Source organism: Saccopteryx bilineata, chromosome 3 (genome assembly GCF_036850765.1).
Source record: "Saccopteryx bilineata isolate mSacBil1 chromosome 3, mSacBil1_pri_phased_curated, whole genome shotgun sequence".
Taxonomy (NCBI): domain Eukaryota; kingdom Metazoa; phylum Chordata; class Mammalia; order Chiroptera; family Emballonuridae; genus Saccopteryx; species Saccopteryx bilineata.
Genome location: NC_089492.1, coordinates 84,845,268 through 84,867,504, shown reverse-complemented (window position 1 = coordinate 84,867,504; position 22,237 = coordinate 84,845,268). Strand labels below are relative to the sequence as shown.

General features: G+C 39.2%; 1 protein-coding gene and 1 non-coding gene across 3 annotated transcripts in view; one reads left to right on the top strand and one right to left on the bottom strand.

Moving 5' to 3' along the window:
• HADHB (hydroxyacyl-CoA dehydrogenase trifunctional multienzyme complex subunit beta) overlaps positions 1–22,237 on the bottom strand; it is a 26,552-nt gene extending 4,315 nt beyond the window's left edge. Inside the window, exons 1-15 of one of the 2 annotated variants that reach the window (XM_066266708.1) lie at positions 22,109–22,207; positions 20,756–20,910; positions 16,717–16,791; positions 16,567–16,611; positions 13,501–13,600; positions 12,914–12,958; positions 11,761–11,860; positions 7,410–7,497; positions 6,189–6,376; positions 5,708–5,888; positions 4,648–4,769; positions 2,003–2,082; positions 1,877–1,924; positions 827–914; positions 182–256 (exon numbers count right to left, since the gene is read on the bottom strand). In XM_066266708.1, coding sequence (XP_066122805.1) covers positions 182–256; positions 827–914; positions 1,877–1,924; positions 2,003–2,082; positions 4,648–4,769; positions 5,708–5,888; positions 6,189–6,376; positions 7,410–7,497; positions 11,761–11,860; positions 12,914–12,958; positions 13,501–13,600; positions 16,567–16,611; positions 16,717–16,783 — 1,227 coding nt within the window. In that variant the 5' untranslated portion in view covers positions 16,784–16,791; positions 20,756–20,910; positions 22,109–22,207. Of the gene's footprint in view, positions 1–181; positions 257–826; positions 915–1,876; positions 1,925–2,002; positions 2,083–4,647; positions 4,770–5,707; positions 5,889–6,188; positions 6,377–7,409; positions 7,498–11,760; positions 11,861–12,913; positions 12,959–13,500; positions 13,601–16,566; positions 16,612–16,716; positions 16,792–20,755; positions 20,911–22,108 lie in introns of both variants that reach the window. The other variant, XM_066266707.1, reaches the window with a different exon arrangement.
• TRNAA-CGC (transfer RNA alanine (anticodon CGC)) lies at positions 12,479–12,554 on the top strand. Its single transcript has one exon. It is a non-coding gene; the product is annotated as a tRNA-Ala (tRNA).

Sequence of the window (22,237 nt, the reverse complement as noted above, 5' to 3'; positions counted from 1 at the left end):
TTTTGCTTTTATTTTTTCTAAAGGATTTCCAGGAATATTTTGCAACTAAGAAACATATTTAATGAAACACAAAATTCTTTATAAGAGAAACTTTTCACTTCATATTTTTACTGACAGGTAACTAAACTCCAAATATTAAAGTGCTTTGAAAATTCAAGCATATTTTTAATCAGAAACTTACCTTGCTTTTTCTACCCATGTAGTTTTTTGCAAACCAATCAGAATCCATGGCTTTAAAATTAGCCAAAATCTGACCCTAGAAGGAAAAATAATTCAGTAAGAACCTTGTTACTAATGTCTCTTGAGGCTTTCTTTTACACAAAAGGTTACCTAACTCTAAAGCTGAGCAAATTTTAAAATCAGTTTTCACTGAAAATTTTCTAAAGAAACCATTTGATACTTTTGAAGGGCCTTTAATAGATAGCCTCGCCTAGCCTGAGGTGGCGCAGTGGATAGAGTGCTGACCTGGAACACTGAGGTCGCTGGTTTGAAACCCTGGGCATGCCTGGTCAAGGCACATATGACAAGCAACCAGTGAAACGCTAGAGTGAAAGCAACTATATCTCGTCCCCTCCTCCTCTCTCTGTAAAAATCAATAAATAAAATCTTAAAAAAAAGGAATAGCCTCAAAAGGTATGTTTCTCAACACTACATGTGGCCTTAGATTCTCTCCCCTTAGACCCCTGTCAGCAGTGTAAGTCGGTACACTTCAAATATAAAGCTCAACTTCTGTTTTATTCCTATTATAAGCCATGCCTTGCTCTCGCCCACAAACAATGACTACATTTTTTATTATTACAGTTGATATGTCTTTAGGATGACTTACTGCGAAAGCTTCATGAAATTCAAAAGCATCAATATCATTCATTGTTAATCCTGCCTTTTCCAGAACTTTTGGAGTAGCATATGTTGGTCTAAAAAGGAAAAATAAGTAGTATGTTAAAACTTTAACTTTTAACCTAAGAGCTCCTTCATATTCCCCTGAGTTTTACACAGGTATTAGATTGTCTTCCACTTGATAACTGATTCAACTGTACAAGCATTACTTAAGTGTTGGGGATAGAATAGTGAACTGAATAGACATGGTCTCTGCCCTTACATAGCTTATAGTCTAGAGTCGAGAAACAGATAGTAATAATAAACAAGTAAACAATGAAAGAAAGACAAGCTAATAATGAGAAGAGCTAGAAGAACACAGAGTTCAAAGGGCAAAGCATAGGAAAGGTCATGGCTAGTCTGAAGGACATAATGGAGGCCAGTTAGGGCAGAGCCTTGTGAGGGAGGGGGAGGTAGTCTCAAATGAGGAGGCTTTTATAAAAAGCTCTTCTGAAGACTGTGCGGCAATATGAAAAAATACTTACATTAATGAAAAAAGAATACAGTTATATATATAATCGTAAGTAGAAATTATAGGAATTAGTGGAAAAGAATCCAAAGCTATAAAATGCTATGCCAATACTGCTCCTCCACCTTTTGTTAAGATTAAGTGTAAAATGATACAGCAACATAGAAGATTACCATATTTCCCCATGCACCTTTTTCGAAAAATTTGGGGTCTAAAAACTGAGTATATCTTATAAAGTGGTTGTAGATTTCTTTTTTACTTGCATTTCCCGCCTTTTCGTGCAGATGAATTGTATAAATTTTATGATGAATAAAACTTGAGTTCAATAATTTTATGTAATACATTTTTTTTCAAATTTCGGGCCCAAAATTAAGGTGCGTCTTATACGTAGGAATATCTTATACAGGGAGATATACAATACTTCTCTTTATCTAACACATAAACCAAATATAACTCAGTGTCCAACACACTTTAAAATCTGTGTAATCAAATACTTTTTTACAAATCAAGGATACATACACTACCACTTACCCAAGTAACAGTTGATCTTTTGGATCTTGAGATACATACACAAAATCCCTAGGTAAACAATAGAGAGGTTAGCCCCAGTAATAAAATAAAGAAGCCAAAGACAATTAATTCAAATGTTTACTTTACCTCAAATATGCCTTCGGCTTATAACCCATGGCCAGAGCTTTTTCCTCTGCCATAATGAGCATTGCACTTGCACCATCAGTCTAAAACGTTAATCAGAACAGTAATGTTAAATTCCCCGCCTGTCTGAAGGTCTTTCTATAGCCATCTTCTTCTAATGTCCTATTCCTGAATCTACCAACTGATTAGTTATATGGTGATTCTAAATAACAAAACCTTTTCATTTTATCCATCAAGTCACAATTTAAATACTCACACTACAGAGTGTTTGGTCCATTTTTGGACAATGTTCAAAAAGTACAATTACTGCCTGACCTATGGTGGCACAGTGGATAAAGCATCGAACTGGAATGCTGAGGTTGCCAATTCTAAACCCTGGCTTCCCTGGTCAAGGCACATATGGGAGTTGATGCTTCCTGCTCCCCCCCCCCCCCCCGTTTCTCTCTCTCCTCTCTAAAATGAATAAATAAAATCTGTAAAAAATAAAAAGTACAATTACCAAAATGGACAAGAGAATGGGTATAAATATATACCTGTATACATATTTAGAAATATGTGCTCATAATAAACATAAACCAAAAGTCTTTTGCTTTTGGCACAGGATATGAGGAATTTTAAACATTAAAACAATCTCTGATTTATTTATTTATTTTTACATTTTCCTTTTTTTTTTTTGTATTTTTCTGAAGCTGGAAACGGGGAGAGACAGTCAGACAGCGCCCAACCGGGATCCACCCGGCACGCCTACCAGGGGGCGATGCTCTGCCCCTGGGGGGGGGGGGTCGCTCTGCCGCGACCAGAGCCACTCTAGCACCTGGGGCAAAGGCCAAGGAGTCATCCCCAGCGCCCGGGCCATCTTTGCTCCAATGGAGCCTTGGCTGCGGAAGGGGAAGAGAGAGACAGAGAGGAAGGGGGGGTGGTGGAGAAGCAAATGGGCGCTTCTCCTATGTGCCCTGGCTGGGAATCGAACCCCGGTCCCCCACATGCCAGGCCGACGCTCTACCGCTGAGCCAACCGGCCAGGGCCTATTTTTACATTTTTCTAGACTGCTTCTCAGCTACTTCTTGCCTGTGGTTTCTAGGTGATATTCTACTAATAGTCTCCCAAACAAGCAAACCAATGGAAGAAGAAAGACAGGTAACTGAGAGCATTAGAACCATGGTCTTCTCTCTTTAGACACTCCCTGTATGCTTTTTCCCAAATGATAATTAAAAATTAAGGGACAAAGAGGTACCACTGAAAAAAGCCCTTTACCATGACTTCAAAAGAGCTAAAAAAATTAATTTAAACCCTAAATTCTAGAGAAAAGGAAACTACTCTGTAGAGTTTACAAAATAAAAACAATTTCTACCACATTCTACCATATTTTTATAACTCGATAACCCTGAAAGTACCACCAATAGTGTGGCCATAGATTATGGAAACATAGCTTACTATACATAATATATGTCCAATGCACTACTGGGCAAAATGGCAATGAATGTTGTACATTAACACATTTCCAAAAATCCATGTATCTGTGATGTATTGCCTCTGATGATTTGTGTTTCTAGTTTTCATTAAATAAACCTGGCACTAACAAAAGTAAGGGGATTCAAATATAGCAAGAGTGTAGCCCATAGCATATGGCCCTGTCATCTAATTTGATTTTAGACACGATCATCCTTCACCACTCAGGCTTAACAGGGGTGGTGCACCATCCTGATGGAACTACTCCAGGTACCCTTCCCCTACCAAGGCAGGCATTACACAATCACTTACCCAGGCCAGATATGTCAAACATTTGCCTATGTTTCCAGACTTTATGTCTGGGTAGGGGAGCTGTTTTGTAAAAGAAACACTAACCACATGGACTGTATTCAGGAGATTACACCCAGGGTGGTAGGAGAAGGGAAACCACATCTGACAAGCAGAAGCAGAATCAGTAGGAATGTTTAATTGAGGGGGAGCCAAAAAACCAAGGAAGGATATGGAACTACTTACAGATAAGTAAAATAACAACATAAAATGAGGGTATATTTATTTCATGATAGAAAAATAATTTGGGAGTCAGTAGAAAGCATCATTTTCTAATACTCAAAGCTAGAGGAGTTATCTTGTTACTCTGCTTACTTTCCACATCTTAGATTCATATCCTATGTTCCAACCAAGCTTTATCCCAGAGTCTTTTGTTCTCACACCTCCTTGATTTTGCATTTGCTATTCCCTTTGCCTAGAATTCCTTTCACATACTTCTTGAGTTCGCTTACACTCCTCCCTCAAGATTTGCTTCTCAAGCATTAATCCCTCTGAAAAGCCTCTCTGACTCCCCAGCTATTGTGTCTTCTCCAACAGCCTTCGCTATAGCCCCCCAGTACTTCCCCACTCTATTACAATCGTCTGTTCTTTTTATCTCCAGTGCCTGAATAGGCCACCAGAATTTTTTGACTGGTGTGTTTGAAGGGAACGGCTTTTTGTATCAGAATGGTAGATGGATCAGATGACTTCTAAGGCCTTAAAAATTGATTCTATTTTAACATTATATTTAAAGTGAATATATTTTTAAGCATCTACTCATAACACAAACAGATAGGCCTACTTTAGGCTCTTCTATTGAGAGTACACAACTATAAAAGTCATTAGCAAACACATATAGCACACATAGTTACCAGGAAAGAAGAATTTGCAGCCGTTACTGTGCCATAGGGCTTGACGAACGCAGGTTTTAATTTGGCCAACTGCTCCAGGGAGGATGGACGAATGCCATTATCTTTGGTAACTGTATCTTTTCCTATAAAAATATGAACATTTTAATTCTACTAAACTATAAGTATTATATATCCTCCCTAGAAAAATATACTTTAAAAATTACTAGAACAAATAAAATATAAACCAAACCTATTCGCTAAAAAGAAAGCTATTTATAATAGTTATCAAGATATTATCAAATTTTAAACTAAGCTCTTGAGACATTTAACAAAAATCTAAATAACAAAAGAAGAGACACCCTATTTTCTTAGGATATTCATTCACATATGGCTATTCATTACAGAAATCATATGAATGGACAATTAAAAATTAGGCATGTACATAAGAACTAAAATGTTATCAGGAAGATGTAAAAGGAGGCTCATAAAAACTCTCTTTTAAAATATTTACCTGTCCTGGCCAGTTGGCTCAGTGGCAGAGCATTGGCCCAGCATGTGGATGCCCCACGTTCGATTCCCAGTCAGGGCACACAGGAGAAGCAACTATTTGCTTCTCCACCCCTCCCCCTTCTCTCTCTCTCTCTTTTTTTCTCTCTCTCTCTCTGTTTCTCTCTCTCTCTCTTTCCCTCCTGCAGCCATGGCTTGATTGGTTTGAGCCAGTTGGCTCTGGGGGCTGAGGACAGCTCTATGGAGCCTCCCTCAGGTGCTAAAAATAGCTTGGTTGCCAAGCAATGGCCAAGATGGGCAGAGCATCATCGATAGGGGGATTGCTGGTAGTTCCTGGTCAGGGTGCATGTGAGAATCTGTCTCTCTGTCTCCCTTCCTCTTACTTAAAAAGAAAAAAAATGTTTACCTAATGTTACAATATAAATTGAAATTTGAGTCCATGTTTAAGTATAAAGGCTGAGTATTTCGGAAACAGAACCAACATATTATCTGAAAAGTCATTTGGAGTTTTAGAGTTTTAGGAGCAATTCAGACTTCCTTAACAAATACCATGAAGCAACAAACTGTTTTTTACCTGGTACTTTGAAGGGTACAATATCAGAAAGGAGTCCTTCATCCTGCGCCTTCTTGGCCAGGCTGTGAGAGCGCAGTGCATACTCATCCTGTTCCCGCTGAGAAATGGCAAAGGCAGCAGCCAGTCGGTCTGCAGAGTGGCCCATGGTCTCACTGGTGGAGAATTCGGCCACTGCAGGGAGCTGGGAAAGGAGACAGACAGGATCAGGTGTTATATCATACGTTGGATTATTTGGGAATTTGAAATCTATTAATCAAGACTAAGACAAGGGAAGCTCTATGGTAACTGTGTATCTCTAAAGAGGGCTTACAAATTCAAAATTTCCAGCCACTACCTTTTTTCCCCACTTTAACCAAGTAATTAACTGTGCCCTGTAACTATTAGAGCATAACTGAACCCATATTGTTTTACCTAATTCTAAATCTCTGCAGTAGGCTGCTTTCAAAACACAAGTCTTTATGTAAGAGTTCACAAATCCTACCTCAGGTGCTAAGAAATTGAATCTGAATTTAGAGATTAAAGATAGTCGCTGCCCCAGCGTCTTGGCCTTATTTAGTTCAAGCATCATTTTCCTCATTTTCCTTGAATGACGAATAGGGACGTCGGACATTAACTCTACACCACCTGCCACGATCACATCAGACTGGCCAGCAGCAATCAAGCCAACACCTACAAGGCACAGGTCAAGGTACATGAACATTTTTTGCAGAAATTAACAGGCCATTGATAATTAAACCTTTTTGATTTCAAAATTGTATGATAGCCATCAGCATTGTACAACATCTATAATTAAGGGTTTTTTCTTATCTTTTCAGAGGGGTTATGATGATTTTTTAAATGACTAGAAATACATTCAATGCACTAGAGAAAAACAAGTTTCATTTAGGCCACATAAACATCTGGAAATATCCAACAGACCAACTCTCAAACAAATCATATTCCAAACCAGAACTTTCAGTATATTTCATATGCTTCTAGTTTTAATTTTCATATATTTTTACTGTAAAGAAAGTTTCAATTTATCTTATAACCCAAAGAAATTCCTACTTTTGAGATGTAGGACAGCTCCCCCCCTTCTTCTTTATGGCCACTGGCAAGTATTTTGTTGCTCCAACTGGGAGTGATCACATGCTGGGTGGGTGAATTGCCCCATCACTGCTTCTGGTTCACTCCTTGCCACCCAAGGGGTAGACTGCCCAACCTGGCCTTCATGTTATGACGAGAACACATGATTATTATATCTTTTATATTTTCTATTTTTTCACAATAATGACTGATGCCACAAAATCTCCCCCAATTTTGCTCAGGTTTGTGAGAAGAATTTATAACTAATTATAGAAAATGCAAAGCTGTGAGGAGAAAGTAGAAGAAACAGCTGTACTATCTATCAGTGCTTTATCACTATGGCAATGGTGGCAGGAAGAAGGCCACAATCTCTGTGGCAGAGTATCATATCAGAATTACCTAGCTTTAAAACTTGGCAGGTTACAAACTAGTCATTCCTTTAATTTAGAAGCACTCTCCTAGAAACATAGTCCTCCAGTTGATAACACAAAATTTTAAATGTTACCTTATTAAAAAAAAACAAAAAACAAATTCAGATATCTGTGCTAACCATTTACTTCTGTTAAAAATATTTCTTAACGATCAAATAAAAGACAAAAGAGAATTCCCATGTACCTCTGCTTTCAGAAAAACATACCTGTAGTCATGGCTTGATTGGCAGAGATGCAAGCCATGGTGACGGTGTGAGCAGGAGTCTTGTCAGAGAAGCCAGCTCCAAGGGCAGCCTTCAGGAAACGCAGGGAATGAAATGATCGTGTTACATGTAAATGATGCTTCGAGCACTACTTCTCTGGGTCATGAATCAGGAAAGGGTCTGATTTTAATATTCTACACAGTAATATTTAAAATAAAATTAAGCCCATTACTAAAATGTTTTACTCATTTTTCATCTAGTTTTTGACAGGCATTCTGTAAAATTCTTGGTAGCTAGTTCTAGTATGGTACACAAACCTACAACATCTCACTTAATTTCTTTCTTTCTTTCTTCCTTTTTTATTTTATTTTTTAAGTGAGAGAGAGACGGAGATGGAGGGACAGGGACAGATAGAAGACAGGAAGAGAGATGAGAAGCATCAATTCTTCATTGCAGCATCTTAGTTATTCATTGATTGCTTTCTTATATGTGCCTTGACCAGGGGATACAGCCAAGCCAGTGACCTCTTGCTCAAGCCAGCGACCATGGTGTCATGTCTATGATCCCACATTCAAACCAGTTACCCTGCACTCAAGCTGGTGAGCTTATGCTCAAGCCAGCGACCTTGGGGCTTTGAACGTGGTTCCTCAGCATCCCAGGCTGATGATCTATACCCTGTGCCACCGCCTGGTCAGACTCACCTAATTTCTTAGCAATGCTTAGTTCAGAGCCTTCAAAGATATCAATATATAATTTGATTTTAATGTATCTGAATTTTCAAATAAATTTAAAGTAAACCTGTTATAAAACAGTTGATGAAATTATAAAATATATCATAGGGTGGGGCCTTCATGATCTGTGTTCCTATAGTTAAAAAGCTTAGTAGCAAAAGCAGAAATCATCAAACATGAAAATAATTTCTAGAGAACTAAGCACTTACTTATGTCCCTGCTCACTTTATACTCGTTTCTACTCTGACAGTCTCTCTCACCAACTGTCTGATATTTCAGATGGCACTCTGTAGATTCAATGCAAAGTCAGACATGAACACTTGCCAAATATGTAGGAGTTCAAGTTGATAAAAAAAACTTTGGAAAATTGCTTGAGCCACAAGTGAGACTCTGTTAAATAAGGGTTAGACCAGTTAGTAAATGGAAAAAGAGAAAACTGGCCAATATGATGACACAATAGGTGCTTCAAAAGAGAACAATTTGAGGGGCCTTGAGAAAAACGAAGACCCTCTGTTAATCTTGCCAAAATGACCTCTATTATGACTGTACAGTCAAGTTAAACATGAAATGAGCACATCTATTACTTTATCATACTATTTACTGGGGATATTAGGCTACCAATAAGCAAATCAATGCCTGATTCCATTGTTTATGTAAAGAATTAATGAATACGTGCAACAATAACATTTATTTTTATATTATCATTGCTGGTTTGCAATCCTGGGCTTGCACATACGAGAAGCAACTATGAGTTGATGCTTTCTACTCATCCCTTCTCCTTGCTCTCTCTTCTTTCTAAAATAAATAAATTAAATCTTTAAAAAATAAAAAAGGCCTGACCAGGTGTGGCGCAGTGGATAGAGCGTCGGACTGGGATACGAAAGGACCCAGGATCGAGACCCCGAGGTTGACAGCTTGAGCGTGGGCTCATCTGGCTTGAGCAAAGAGCTCACCAGCTTGGACCCAAGGTCGCTGGCTCCAGCAGGGGGTTACTCGGTCTGCTGGAGGCCCATGGTCAAGGCACATGTGAGAAAGCAATCAATGAACAACTAAGAAGTCGCAACGCGCAACGAGAAACTGATGATTGATGCTTCTCATCTCTCTCCGTTCCTGTCTGTCTGTCCCTGTCTATCTCTGCCTCTGTAAAAAATAAATAAATAAAATAAAATAAAATAAAAAAGAATTTAAATTCTCCTATAATTTGATAAAAGTTTCCAAAGTTTAGATTAAAGAGGTTCAATGTTACCAGATTTTTACCTTTATAATTGTACTATCTCTACACCATTTACCATAATCTATAGAAATATGTTAAAATAGTATACTTGCAACATGACCTTATTCTGGTCTTTTCAGGTAGGCCTGACACTGAGTATACCAAGCTATTTTTTTTTTCTTAAAACCAGTCAAATTTAGCAGTGGGGGGTTGTATACTAACTTTAGTGACACTAAGTTAATAAGTTCTGATAACCCACTACCATCGGACCAGCCTATACCAAGCTATTTTGCTGAAAACTACCCCTTGCCAACTGAAGTCAGCCTTCTCCATGTAAGCTAATCCAAAATGAAGAGAGAGGCAACTGTTCAGGGGGGAGGGGAGAGGTCGCCTCCCAGTGGGGCAAGTGTTAAGGACACTCAGGTCAGAACAGCTGATGTTCACAAGGTCCTTTCTAGCACGTGTAACACCCTTGGTCCTAGCTAACTCTCAGGACAGAAGGAGCTTTAAATAGAAGTGGTTGCTGGTGACCCCAGTCCACATGCTTCTTCTATTTAAAGTCTGAATAGCTCTGAAGGCAAGCTTAGGCTCTAGCTAGTACACTACGGAGGAAGGGGAAAGGTGCCTCGCAGTTAAGTTGGAGAGCAGAGAAATGTGCTTCAGTAAAGTCAGGTTCATGTGAATTCAGCACCAGAAGCTTTTTAGGATTTCATATTAATTTTGTTAATACAGGTAACAGGTCCTAAACAAATTCTCTAGCTGGAGGTTATATTAGCTTTTAGGTTATATATCTCAACTCAATCTTTCCCTGAAGCCCTGGCAAAAATTACCTGGTGTGCAATGCAACTAGTGTCAGTACAGGGAAGTGAAAGGGAATCTACCTCAGGCCAATCAATAGCTGAGATCAGCATAGAGGAAAAAGATTATGGCTTTAGAGTTAGGATAATAGAAATATACAAAAGAAATTGAAATAGTTTAAATATTTATTGTTTAAGTGCTCTTATAGGAGTCCCTTTGTTTTTTAAAAATATAAAAGTTGAAAATGTATTATGAATAGCTTGATGTACTAATAAAATTATCATATTCAATATATTTTAAAATGTGAAGGTCTAGAAAAAACACAAAAATCAGAGAAAGGGACAAAAAACTACTCTTCCTGTTCTCACTTCCTTCCTGACTCCCGAACAATATACAGTTGATGTCTGTGAGCAGCAGTAAGGTCCAGCCCTCAACAGGTATAACATTCACCAACAGATAAAAACGGGGACAGAACAATACTTCAGTCCTGCTCATTTTCCCTGCTCTGGGCTGACAGTGATGGAGTCATTACCCTTACAACTATACTGAATACAATAACAGCAGGCAGACTAGAAATGAAGAAAATGTTTAGCATGCTGAAATGTGCTTTGCAGCCAGCTTTATCTAAACAATCACTTTCAAATTGAAACAAAGCTCAGAGATGTGTTTGGACTAGTCACCATGAAATGCCTGTACGGCACGTCACAGAAGTTCCAAGGTCTGACATTATTTTGATCACCCAGTAAGCACTACATGGAGTTATGCCAACTAGGGTAAAAGTAAACTGTGAAATAGTTTAAAAGAAAATTGCCCTATTTGTCATCTAGTCAATGGAAACAAATGAATAAGCAAGGTTATCTCCAACAAAAACCATGTTATGAAATAAGTTCTTTGCAAAATGTTGAAATTTTAAGTTCAATAGAAACCATGCTCTAACATTACTAAAAATTGTATCAGCCACACTGCCATAATCTCTATTTTCCTAACAAGGGAGATACACAAAATTAACATGTTCCAAACCAGCTCAAATAACTGATTTGATTTTTGTATAGTATAAATATATACTAGTAGAGTATAGTGTACATCACTTGACTTACAGTATAATCCTTTTAAATATTCACTATTAGAGCAATAAAATCACAATACAGCCTGACCAGGCAGTGGCACAGTGGATAGAGCGTCGGACTCAGATGCCGAGGACCCAGGTTCGAGACCCCGAGGTCGCCAGCTTGAGCGCGGGCTCATCTGGTTTGAGCAAAAGCTCACCAGCTTGGACCCAAGGTCACTGACTCGAGCAAGGGGTTACTCAGTCTGCTGAAGGCCCGCAGTCAAGGCACATATGAGAAAACAATCAATGAACAACTAAGGTATCGCAATGCGCAAAGAAAAACTAATAATTGATGCTTCTCATCTCTCCATTCCTGTCTGTCCCTGTCTATCCCTCTCTCTGACTCTCTCTGTCTCTGTAAAAAAAAAAAAAAAAAAATCACATACAAGTCAAATATAACTTTAATGGATTTTAATAGCTTTTAAAGAGTAAATTCTATTAGTCAAAATTCAAATTGATTCTCCTATCAGTTTCTTTAAACAATATGAAGTTTGTTTTACTCACCTCTCTAGCCACATTGCTTGTTTTCACTTCCTGTATAACAGTGCCAAAGATGACATAATCAACAACTTCCTTTGGGATATTGGTCCGATGCAATAAACCCCTGAGAGCAGAAATCCAAACCAAAGAAACAGTTAACAACACATCGACATAGTGCAATAGATCATTTAAAACAATGTATGCACTTTTTTCAAAAGGTTAACCTTGAATTTAACAGAGCAGAAACTGTATTTTTTTCTTAATTTGACAAGCACATGGCTGGCACCTTATCAAAGAATGAAAGAATGATTTAAAAAGTTAATATGTGATACACAACTGGTAATGAGAAGTTATATAGAAAAAATAAAAAATAAGAATGAAGCTAATGCCTGACCAGGCAGTGGCACAGTGGATAGAGCGTCAGACTGGGATGCAGAAGACCCAGGTTTGAGACCCGAGGTCACCAGCTTGAGCGCGGGCTCATCTGGTTTGAGCAAAGCTCATCAGCTTGGACCCAAGGTCGCTGGCTCGAGCAAGAGATTACTCCATCTGCTGAAGGCCCGGTCAAGGCACATATGAGAAAGTAATCAATGAACAACTAAGGTGTCGCAATGAAAAACTAGTAATTGATGCTTTTCATCTCTCTCTGTTCCCGTCTGTCACTCTCTCTCTCTCTCTGTCTCTGTAAAAAAAAAAGAATGAAGCTAATGTTTTCTTACCATATAAAAGTTAATATACCATAGCCCTGGCCAGTTGGCTCAGTGGTAGAGCGTCGGCCTCGCATGCAGGAGTCCCGGGTTCGATTTCTGGCCAGGGCACACAGGAGAAGTGCCCATCTGCTTCTCCACCCCTCCCCCTCTCCTTCCTCCCTGTCTCTCTCTTCCCCTCGCACAACCAAGGCTCCATTGGAGCAAAGTTGGCCCAGGTGCTGAGGATGGCTCTGTGGCCTCTGCCTCAGGCGCTAGAATGGCTCTGGTTGCGGCAGAGCATCGCCCCCCGGTGGGCATGCCAGGTGCATGCGGGAGTCTGTCTGACTGCCTCCCTGTTTCTAGCTTCAGAAAAATACACACACACACACACAAAGTTAATATACCCTAGAAATGGAAATCCCATTAAATATGCTATTTCAAGTGTGAAAACTGGAGAAAAGTGCTTTAATGAAACTGCATTTACTTACAAAAGTGCTGCTCTAGCCAAATCATGTGGCATCAGGTCTTTATATCTGGGGAAAGAAAATAAATAATTTAAACCAAAAGCCCAGGCCCTCGCTGGTTGGGCCAGTGGTAGAGCATTAGCCTGGCATGTGGAAGTCCTGGGTTCAATTCCTGGTCAGGGCACACAGGAGAAGAGACCATCTGCTTCTCCACTGCTCCCCTTACCCCCTTTCTCTGCCCCCCTTCTGCAACCATGGCTCAATTGATTCAAGTGTGTTCACCTCAGGCGTTGAGGAGGTTCCATTGAGCCTCAGCCTCAGGCACTAAAAATAGCTAGGTTGTAGCATCGGGCCCAGATAAGCAGAGCATTGGCCCCAGACAGGGGTTGCTGGGTGGATCCTGGTCTGGGCACATGCGAGAATCTGTCTATCTCTCCTACTCTCATGTAAAAAAATAATAATAATAAATAAATAAAAGCACAGCCTAAAGAAAAGGAAAAATAGAAGAAAAAAATCACAGCCAAAATTGATTCCGTTTTTATGTGTCAATTATACCTCAGTAAAGCTAGGAGGAATAAAATAAAAAAGAACCACAATCATTTCATACTTACGAAGTGCCTGACAACAAAAATGGAATGCGAACACCATCCACCACCACGATATTTCTCATATTGGGTTTTGCCAAGGTTTTCTTCGACTTAGTTTGGGCAGCTTTAAAACAGAGTTCAAAGAATATTAGTAACATATATGAAGTCAGATGACTTTTTACATTTTTAAAGATAGACATTCTAAGAACTGTATCATTCAATGCCATTCACCAAACCACTTCTATATATGTGTGTGGTTGTGTGTGCATGTGTTGGTAAAGGCTAAGAAAGTAACATTTATAAGTTTCCAAATAATATTTAAGGCAAATACAGATCTCTTATATAATAATAAGGGTATTTATACCATTAATAAAATTGTTTCTTTTTATCAAGTGTTTGACAATCTATCACACTGACAGCAACTAATGTGACATATAAGTTCCTTAATATTAGAAGTCTAAACTGATGTTTACTCTTTCCATAGCTCAATATTCTTGCTTTTCTCTGTAGAAATAAAAGCCATTTAGTTGATGACTACTGTCACTCTGCAAAAATCTAACTGCTTCTTGATTAACTCAATTTGTCTATTTTCTAACATCAAAACAGCAACTTTCCTCTAATTTTTAAATTAAAAAAATAATATATCTATGTTGTAAAAAAATAGAAGAGCAAATGATACTAAAATGTGGAGATTAAAAACTCTTTATGTCCTCCTCCACCAAATTATTTCCTTCCCAGAGGTAAATACTGTTAACTTGGTATATATACTTTCAAACTTTTTCTTTTAATGTATGTACATGTATATACTTGTGTATTATGTATACTTTTCTGACTTTACAATATTGCTTGAAGACCTCTCTGTTGTTAATCTGAATCTATATCATTCTTTGGTTGTTATTCACCTGCTATCATCACTCCATTATCAGACACCAAGAAAAATTCCTAAATTACTGGGAATAAAATTTTAACAATCACCTTACTACACCACCAATGTCACAGAGAACTAGTTATGATATCTGTAAAAACTTGAAGGAAATAGTAGTCAAAGTTAAGATTCCGAATAAAAGAGGGTATACAGAGTCTCCTGACAGCTCTAATGGAGATGTGTTATAAGGGAGATAAAGGCAACAGGGAGATGAGTTAAGAGACTGTGGGAAATGCAAGCATAAAGGGAGTATCAATGTGAATGGAAAGGAAGGGGTCAATACAAGAGATTTTATAAAGGAAGGTATCTTGATGACCAATCATATATATTACGGAAAACAGAATTGTAAAAAAATCTTAGAGGCTAAGAAAACCTAGCTACTCTACACTGAGTGATAACTGGTTCTGGAAGAAAGATGATTCCAGGTTTAACATGCTACCTTTAAGGTGATGGAGAGACATCCAGGTGGATATGTCCATTTTACAGGTAGTGAGAAATGCAAAACTAAAACACTGAAGAAAAGTGAGGTGTGAATGGGATAGCCATGAGATATTTGCAGTTTAAACTACATAAGAAAAGCAGAGACATATTTTAAAGTGCCTGCTCACCCAAAGCCCCCTTTTAAGAGCATTGCTCAGCTTCTAGTCCCTGCAAGGCGCAACCATACACACCATGTCTCTAAGCCCATGGCCAAACTGATTATATTCAGGATGGGTAATAGACCACCAAAAGTCAATCTACAGAGTAGTCAATCAGTAACCCATGTCATCTACCTAAAAGAAATAAGCTTTACCAGGCAGATTCTTTCTCTTAGGAATCCCCAAGTAAAGAAGCACAGAGAGAAATGCCAATTGGTTCAAGCTCAAAGGATGCCATGAGAAAGAACCAGGGCTTTTGCTGCCCCACAACTGTGGCTTACGAAGACTTTAAGTTTACCAGTCTGTCTTAAAGCTGATGATGGACTTTGGTAACTGGATTCAAACTAATGAAGCATTAGTTCTATTCTATTTAGTGTTTTCATGTTCATATTTTGAACAAGCAGTGACTGACTTTAAAACATGCTGGGGGATGTTAGGCATCTGCTAAAATGAGACTTGCAGGTTAACAAAACTAGAATTATTTTTTTTTAGACAAAGAAATTAAGCACAAGGAAGTAAACTGACCAGTTAATAATTTTTGTTTTTGTTTTTGTTTTTTTAACAGAGACAGAGAGAGGGATAGATAGGGACAGACAGGAACGGAGAGATGGAGCCAGCGACCTTGGGTTGAAGCTGGCGAGCTTGGGGTCTCGAACCTGGGTCCTTTGCATCCCAGTCCGACGCTCTATCCACTGCGCCACCACCTAGTCTAAACTGACCAGTTAAAGGCAACACTACCCAGAAAGAAACAGAACTGAAACAGAGTAGAAGTCTTCTGAATCCTGGTAAGGAGCCTTTACTATTAAATGATCATCCAAGTAGAATTACCATAATAAAACCAAAGTCAGAAGTTATTGGTTGATACAGGACCTGGCAAAGAGAATGATGATGTGAACCTGTCAGAGTATTTTTAGCATTGGCCACTAAAGATACATGCCTACAGTAGGTTCTACAAAAGTATGCATTCATCAGTGAAGAAGTCTAATTTATTGTCTAAATGACCATGCAAAATTAACAAATGTCTTCACTTTTTCATTTCATTTTTTTTCCTTTGACCAAATAACCTTCTTTTATTAACTAGATTCCCAGTTACTCCTACTTCAGGAATGGGTCCTCTTATATATGGGACAAGAAGATATTCACTAATAGAGAAGCCTAACTGCAGATTTAAAACGTTAACTTAGGCTCTACAACAGTCTCAAGAATATTAGCTAATCATCTCCAGGACTGACAGTCAAGGAGATGACTGTTAGTTAGTCAATAAACTAACCAGCAAGGTTCATGGAACCACAGCTCCATCAGGCTCCAAATCCCAGAAAGCTGCCTCCTGTCAACATTCTCAAGCCTAACCCTATACCACACAATATCATTATTGATTAGTCTTACAGTATCTTAACTTAAAATAGTGATTTTCATGTTACTTATAAAAGGGGTATATCTAGCAACTTAGTTTTGGTTTTCATTCAGAATTCACAAATCTATAATCTAACACTTAAATCAGAATATTTATTTTACAAATTACTGTACCTGGGGCAGCTAGTAGCTGGGAGGAACAGCTCAGAGGTCTTACAGCTGGAAGACAAAATAAAGTGTTTACAAAAAGCAATACAATTTAATGTCTGTATAAGATGCTTATAAATCCAAATCTAATGTTAAAAAAGAACAAATTAAACTTACAAAATCTGAGGGCCCATTTTGATGTATTAGGAAGGTTTTTAAAAGTGTAAGTCAAGATGGAAGTCATTCTGAAATCTAAAAAGAAAAGGACAAATACATAGCCTGGGTTATTTTAATAACTTCTGGCTTATATTGTAGTCTATGATCTCTGATAACCTCATCCATGGCTACTATAAAATACTGTAAAATTTAATCTCTTACCAACTATCTTTCCTCTATTATTATAAATACATTAATATAGTTTTCATAGTGTGTAAACACTATTCTTAGCATGAGCTCATCTAATCCTCACAATGACATGTGAAGTAGACATGATTATTACCCCGCTATAAGAGATGAGAAAACTGAGGCATACAGGGATTGAGCAACTCACACAAAGATCCACAGCAGTTAAAGGCAGACACCACCCATATTAATTTCCTGGTTTTGAAACCTGTATTGTGATTATACAAAATGCCTTGTGGAATGTTTGTATTTCAAGGGAATACACACTAACATATTCAAGGACAGTGCAGTATAATGGCAGCCACTTACTCTCAACTGCTATGAGAAAAAAAGGGCATGTACTGCACTTGCTACTTTTTTATAAACTTGATATTATCTCAAAATAATAAAATAATAAAAATACAAAATCTTTATATATTAAAAAGTATATTAACCACTTTTCTTAAATCCTAAAAATGAATTCTTACAAGCAGAAAGAAAAAAATAAGCAAAAAATATGAACAGACTGTTTACAAAAACAGAAATACAAATGGCTCTTAGATACCATACTTGAAAAGATGTACAATCTCATTCATAAGAGGATCACAAATTAAAAGCACACAGAGATACAATATTTGACAGATATTGTCAAATGGACAAAGACTTACAGGTTTGATATACATTGTGTGGTAAGAGTATACACAAATAAGCACTTTTATATACTGTACAATTTGGTGCAAACTCTATGGAGAACAATTTGGATATTAACTGTCAAATCTACAACTGCAGCCCTGGCTAGTAGCTCAATGGTTAGAGCTTCAGCCTGGCATATGGACATCCAGGGTTTGATCCTGGCCAGGGCACACAGAATAAGCAACCAACTGCTTCTCTTCCCTTCCCTCTCCTCCTTTTCTCCCTCTTTGCCTCCCACAGCCAGTGGCTTGATTGGTTCAAGTGTGGCCCTGGGTGCTGAGGAGAGCTCCATTGGAGCACATCAGCCTCAGGTGCTAAAAATAGCTCAGTAGTCCAGCACTGGCCTCAGATGTGGTTGCTGGGTGGATTCTGGTCAGGGCACATGCGGGAGTCTGCCTCACTATCGACCCTCCTACCTAAAAAAAAAAACAACAAGAAAAAACAAAACAAAACTACAACTTCACCAACTTTTGATTCAGCCATTCAACTTCCATAAAATTACTGCATAGATCAGTGATTTTCAACCTTTTTGAGCCGCGGCACATTTTTTACATTTACAAAATCCTGGGGCACACCACCTACCAAAGTGACACAAAATGACACTCTAACTGTTAGAATTTATTTAAAGTTTAAATAAATTACATTTATTAAAAAAAAGTTAAATAAAAAAGGATAACCCCTTCATATATACAGTCCCATGTAACATCCCTCATATATACAGTCCCACGTAACATCCCCTTATAAATACAGTCCCACGTAAAATCCCCTCATATACAGTCCCACGTAACATCCCCTCATATATAGTCCCATGTAACCTCATATATACAGTCCCATGTAAACTCATATATACAGTCCCATGTAACCCCTCATATATACAGTCCCGTGTATCCACTCATATATACAGTCCCGCTAATAGATACTGGAGCTTTCATCAAGGTTGTGGGTTCAAATCAATTTGGCAAATACTCTCTCTATATAGAGACTGGACAAAATCAATTTTAGAAAATGTTGGGTACTTGTGTAACATCATAAGTCCTCAGAGCATCTCTACTGTCAGATTGAGAAGTTTGCTCTCTAGGTAAGGATTCTGATAAATACTAGAGTTCTCCCTGAGGTTGTGGGTTCAAATTCCATGGTCAGCTGGGTGCAGGGGCCTTGGTTCTGTCTGTTTTGATGGTGTATATAGAAATTTGAGCTCTTTAAGAAGATGACCCTTCAGGAGGCCATATACAATATAGATAACATTGTGATGCATTGTGATGCATTGTATATCGCCCTCTGCGGGGGCCTCTTTTAAGAAGAAAAAGGTCAAATATCTATATACACCATCAGGATAGACATAACCAGCTGAGGCTGAGGCTTCATCTAGTGGTGGCAACATTTACCTCCAGTCCTGACCAGGATTAGAAATCGGGACCATGGGGAGGAGTAGCAGCTTCAACTATGCGCCATGGCCACACAATGACAGTGTGCTGCAGCCCGAGCAGGGACCTTCCTGGGTGTGGATGAGAGGCGGCCTACTATTGGTTCATCGCTAGTGGTCGGGATGAATCCTAGAAGGTGATTGGTCAGTGAGCGTTCTCTGTGCCTCCACTCTTCCTGTCGCTGGTAGCTGGAGGGATTGTGAGGGGAATGTTTATGTTCAGATGGGCCGCATAAATAGCCTCCACGGGCCGTATCCAGCACAAGGGCCGTAGTTTGGGGACCCATGTTTAATTTTCCTATGGCACACCTGACCATGTCTCACGGCACACTGGTTGAAGAACACTGGCATAGATGATACATACAAACATATGACATAACCCATGTCATCCCTGTAATAGCAAAAGATGAGAACAACTAACTAATAGGGAATTAGTTAAGTAAACTATGCAGCAATCACCTAATATACTGCTCACAAAAATGAGAGGATATTTCAAAATAAGAAAATAAGAAACAATAAAAGATCCCCTAATTTTTGTTATCCAGCTATAAAAGAAAATGATTATGTACCAATATGGGGACATTTCTAACCTGTACTAACTAAAAAAAAAAACCCCGAGTAACTAGGGGACCAGATTTAAGGAAGATTTATCATATATTCTTAATTTTAAAACACAATTTAACTTTTTTTTAAAAAGATGAGTAAACTGGTAAGATTTGCCTATGAAAGCTTTGGGAGCCAAACTGATAGACCCCAATAAAATAATTTCCATGTATCCTCTAGTGCAGGCAAACTTTCAGATGAAAGCCGTGGCACACATTCTGACTACAACCTCATGAGAAACTCTTTAAGTTAGGACAACACAGTTAGGTTGCCCCCAGAAACTCCATGAGATAATAAATTTTTGTTTTAAGCTAAATTTGGGGATAACTTGTACACAAATGCAATAGATAACAAAAAAAACCTTGTTTAACTTCTCTTGGGTCTTTCCCTTAGATCACTCTGGGGGGAGCCAGCTGGCATGTCTCCTCTGAGCCAGCCCAATGAAGAGGATTCTCAGTGGCTAAAGAAAGATAAAAAGCCTCAAGACAAAGAACCCAGTGGTACACTCTCTCTAGGGCATGTCCACAGTTTGCTCTCTTACTCTAAGGGTCCCCAAGAGACTTGCAACCAAGAGAGCAGAGGGCAGCTGCATCTTGTCCCAGGTTTACCCCATGAAGCTGTCTCTAAGTCCCCCTTTTTCTCTAACTTTCCAGAGAGCCAAAGCAGCCCCGCGGAGGCTCTCACTCCTGTTGCTTCTTCTATCCTCAGCCCTTCCTTTAATGCACTGTCCCTGGCTTTAATAAACATACTCTCAATATCACCTAGAGTCTAGACAGTGTTGTGAAATCCTTACTACAGAAGTCACACTACAGGGCAGACCCCTTCCCAGCCCAGTACATTTCATGCACTTAGTTTCCCTCTATGTAAACCACAGTCAGATACATAACATTTCTGCTTTGATGCGGCTATTTTGTTGTGAATACAGGGAACAAAGAAGTCAAGAGCTAAAATTACAACCATGGGCCTCTAGCTAATAATAGTTGTTACATTTTTAAAGAGTTGCAGAGCAAAACAAAAGAATATACCATAATAGATCAATTTTTGCTTTACAGAAAAAGTTTCCTACTCCTGATCTAAATATACTGCTCACAAAAATTAGGAGATATTTCGCCTGACCTGTGGTGGCGCAGTGGATAAAGCGTCGACCTGGAAATGCTGAGATCGCAGGTTCAAAACCCTGGACTTGCCTGGTCAAGGCACATATAGGAGTTGATGCTTCCAGCTCCTACCCCCGTCTCTCTCTCCTCTCTATCTCTCTCTGTCTCTCCTTTCTAAAATGAATAAATAAAATTAAAAAAAAAAACCAGAAAATATTCAGATCATCAAAACTTCATTATTAAAAAAAAAATTAGATTTTTCAAAATGAATATGAAGCTATAAAATATCCCCTAATTTTTGTTAGCAGTGTAATATGGTAAGTGCTACAAAAATGTTATGAGTTGGAGGGCCTCTGGAGGTCATCAAGAATCCTTTCTGAAAATTAAATGATCACTGGTCATCCAGTGTCTGCTTAGAGTGCTCAGTGCTGGAGGACCCACCATGTAACCTGAACTTGAAACAAAAACCTTCCTTCTTTCTTTCCACACTTACTTGTCTCAACTCCCCCTGCCACCACCACCCCCTTTTCAATATGGTGAGCAGTAAGATTCAGATTTATGTCTGAATCCTGGATCAGCCACCTACCAGAAAATTTACATAAACTCTCTGAGCTTCCCAAACTTCATCCAGAAAAGGCAAATAACAATAACGCAGGGATTGTGAAAATTAAATGAGATGCCTTTAAAGTGTCTGGAGAGTCTCAATGTTACTTGCTTTGGGAATCTAGCCTATCTTTCCAGATCAAAAACAGCCACGATGTAACGCTGAGCTCTTTGACTACCTGTTAGCAGACAGAGGCTCTACTCCCGTTTCTACCACTTGCGGGCCACGGGTAAAATCACTCACTGTGATTCATGGGCTCCGGTTTCCTCACCGACCAAGTGAACGGGTGAATGGCCAGATAAAAGGCCTTCTGGGTTAGAAAACCCCCTGAAGCGCGGGGTCTCCGAACAGGAAGGAGAAATGTTTCCTTCCACACTTGGGTACCAAAAAGTCAAAGGGCCGAGTCCCACCCTTGGTAGCACGAATGGGGTAAACCCGTGGGCCCGGTCCGTAATCTCTACAGCCGCTGACCTGGCTACCGGCAAAGCAGGTGAAACAACAACAAACACTGCAACATAGCCCCGCGATTTCAGCGAAGTTTGTTCACATGCGGTGATAAACTCCAAGAAACAATGACACCGCTGCTAGGAGCTACAGATATAACGCCAGTCCAAGTTACAGCGCTAACTGCTTTGGTACTGGACACGTCGTCCAAAGGGCTCCTGCGGCTCAGGAATCCCACTCCCCCAGGGCGGAGCAGGTGGGGAAGTGCGGTTCTTTCCGAGGGGAAGAGGCCAGGCGGAAATCCGAGTGCACTCTCTGTCTTACCTGCGTCCGCGTCCGCCCTGGACTGTGCCCCTGACAAGGTTCGGACCCAAGTGACAGATCTCGAAGGAACCAAGGGGTGGGTCCTGCCTGGAAAGGACCTCTGGGCGGCTTTCGCTGGCCTCGCGGCTG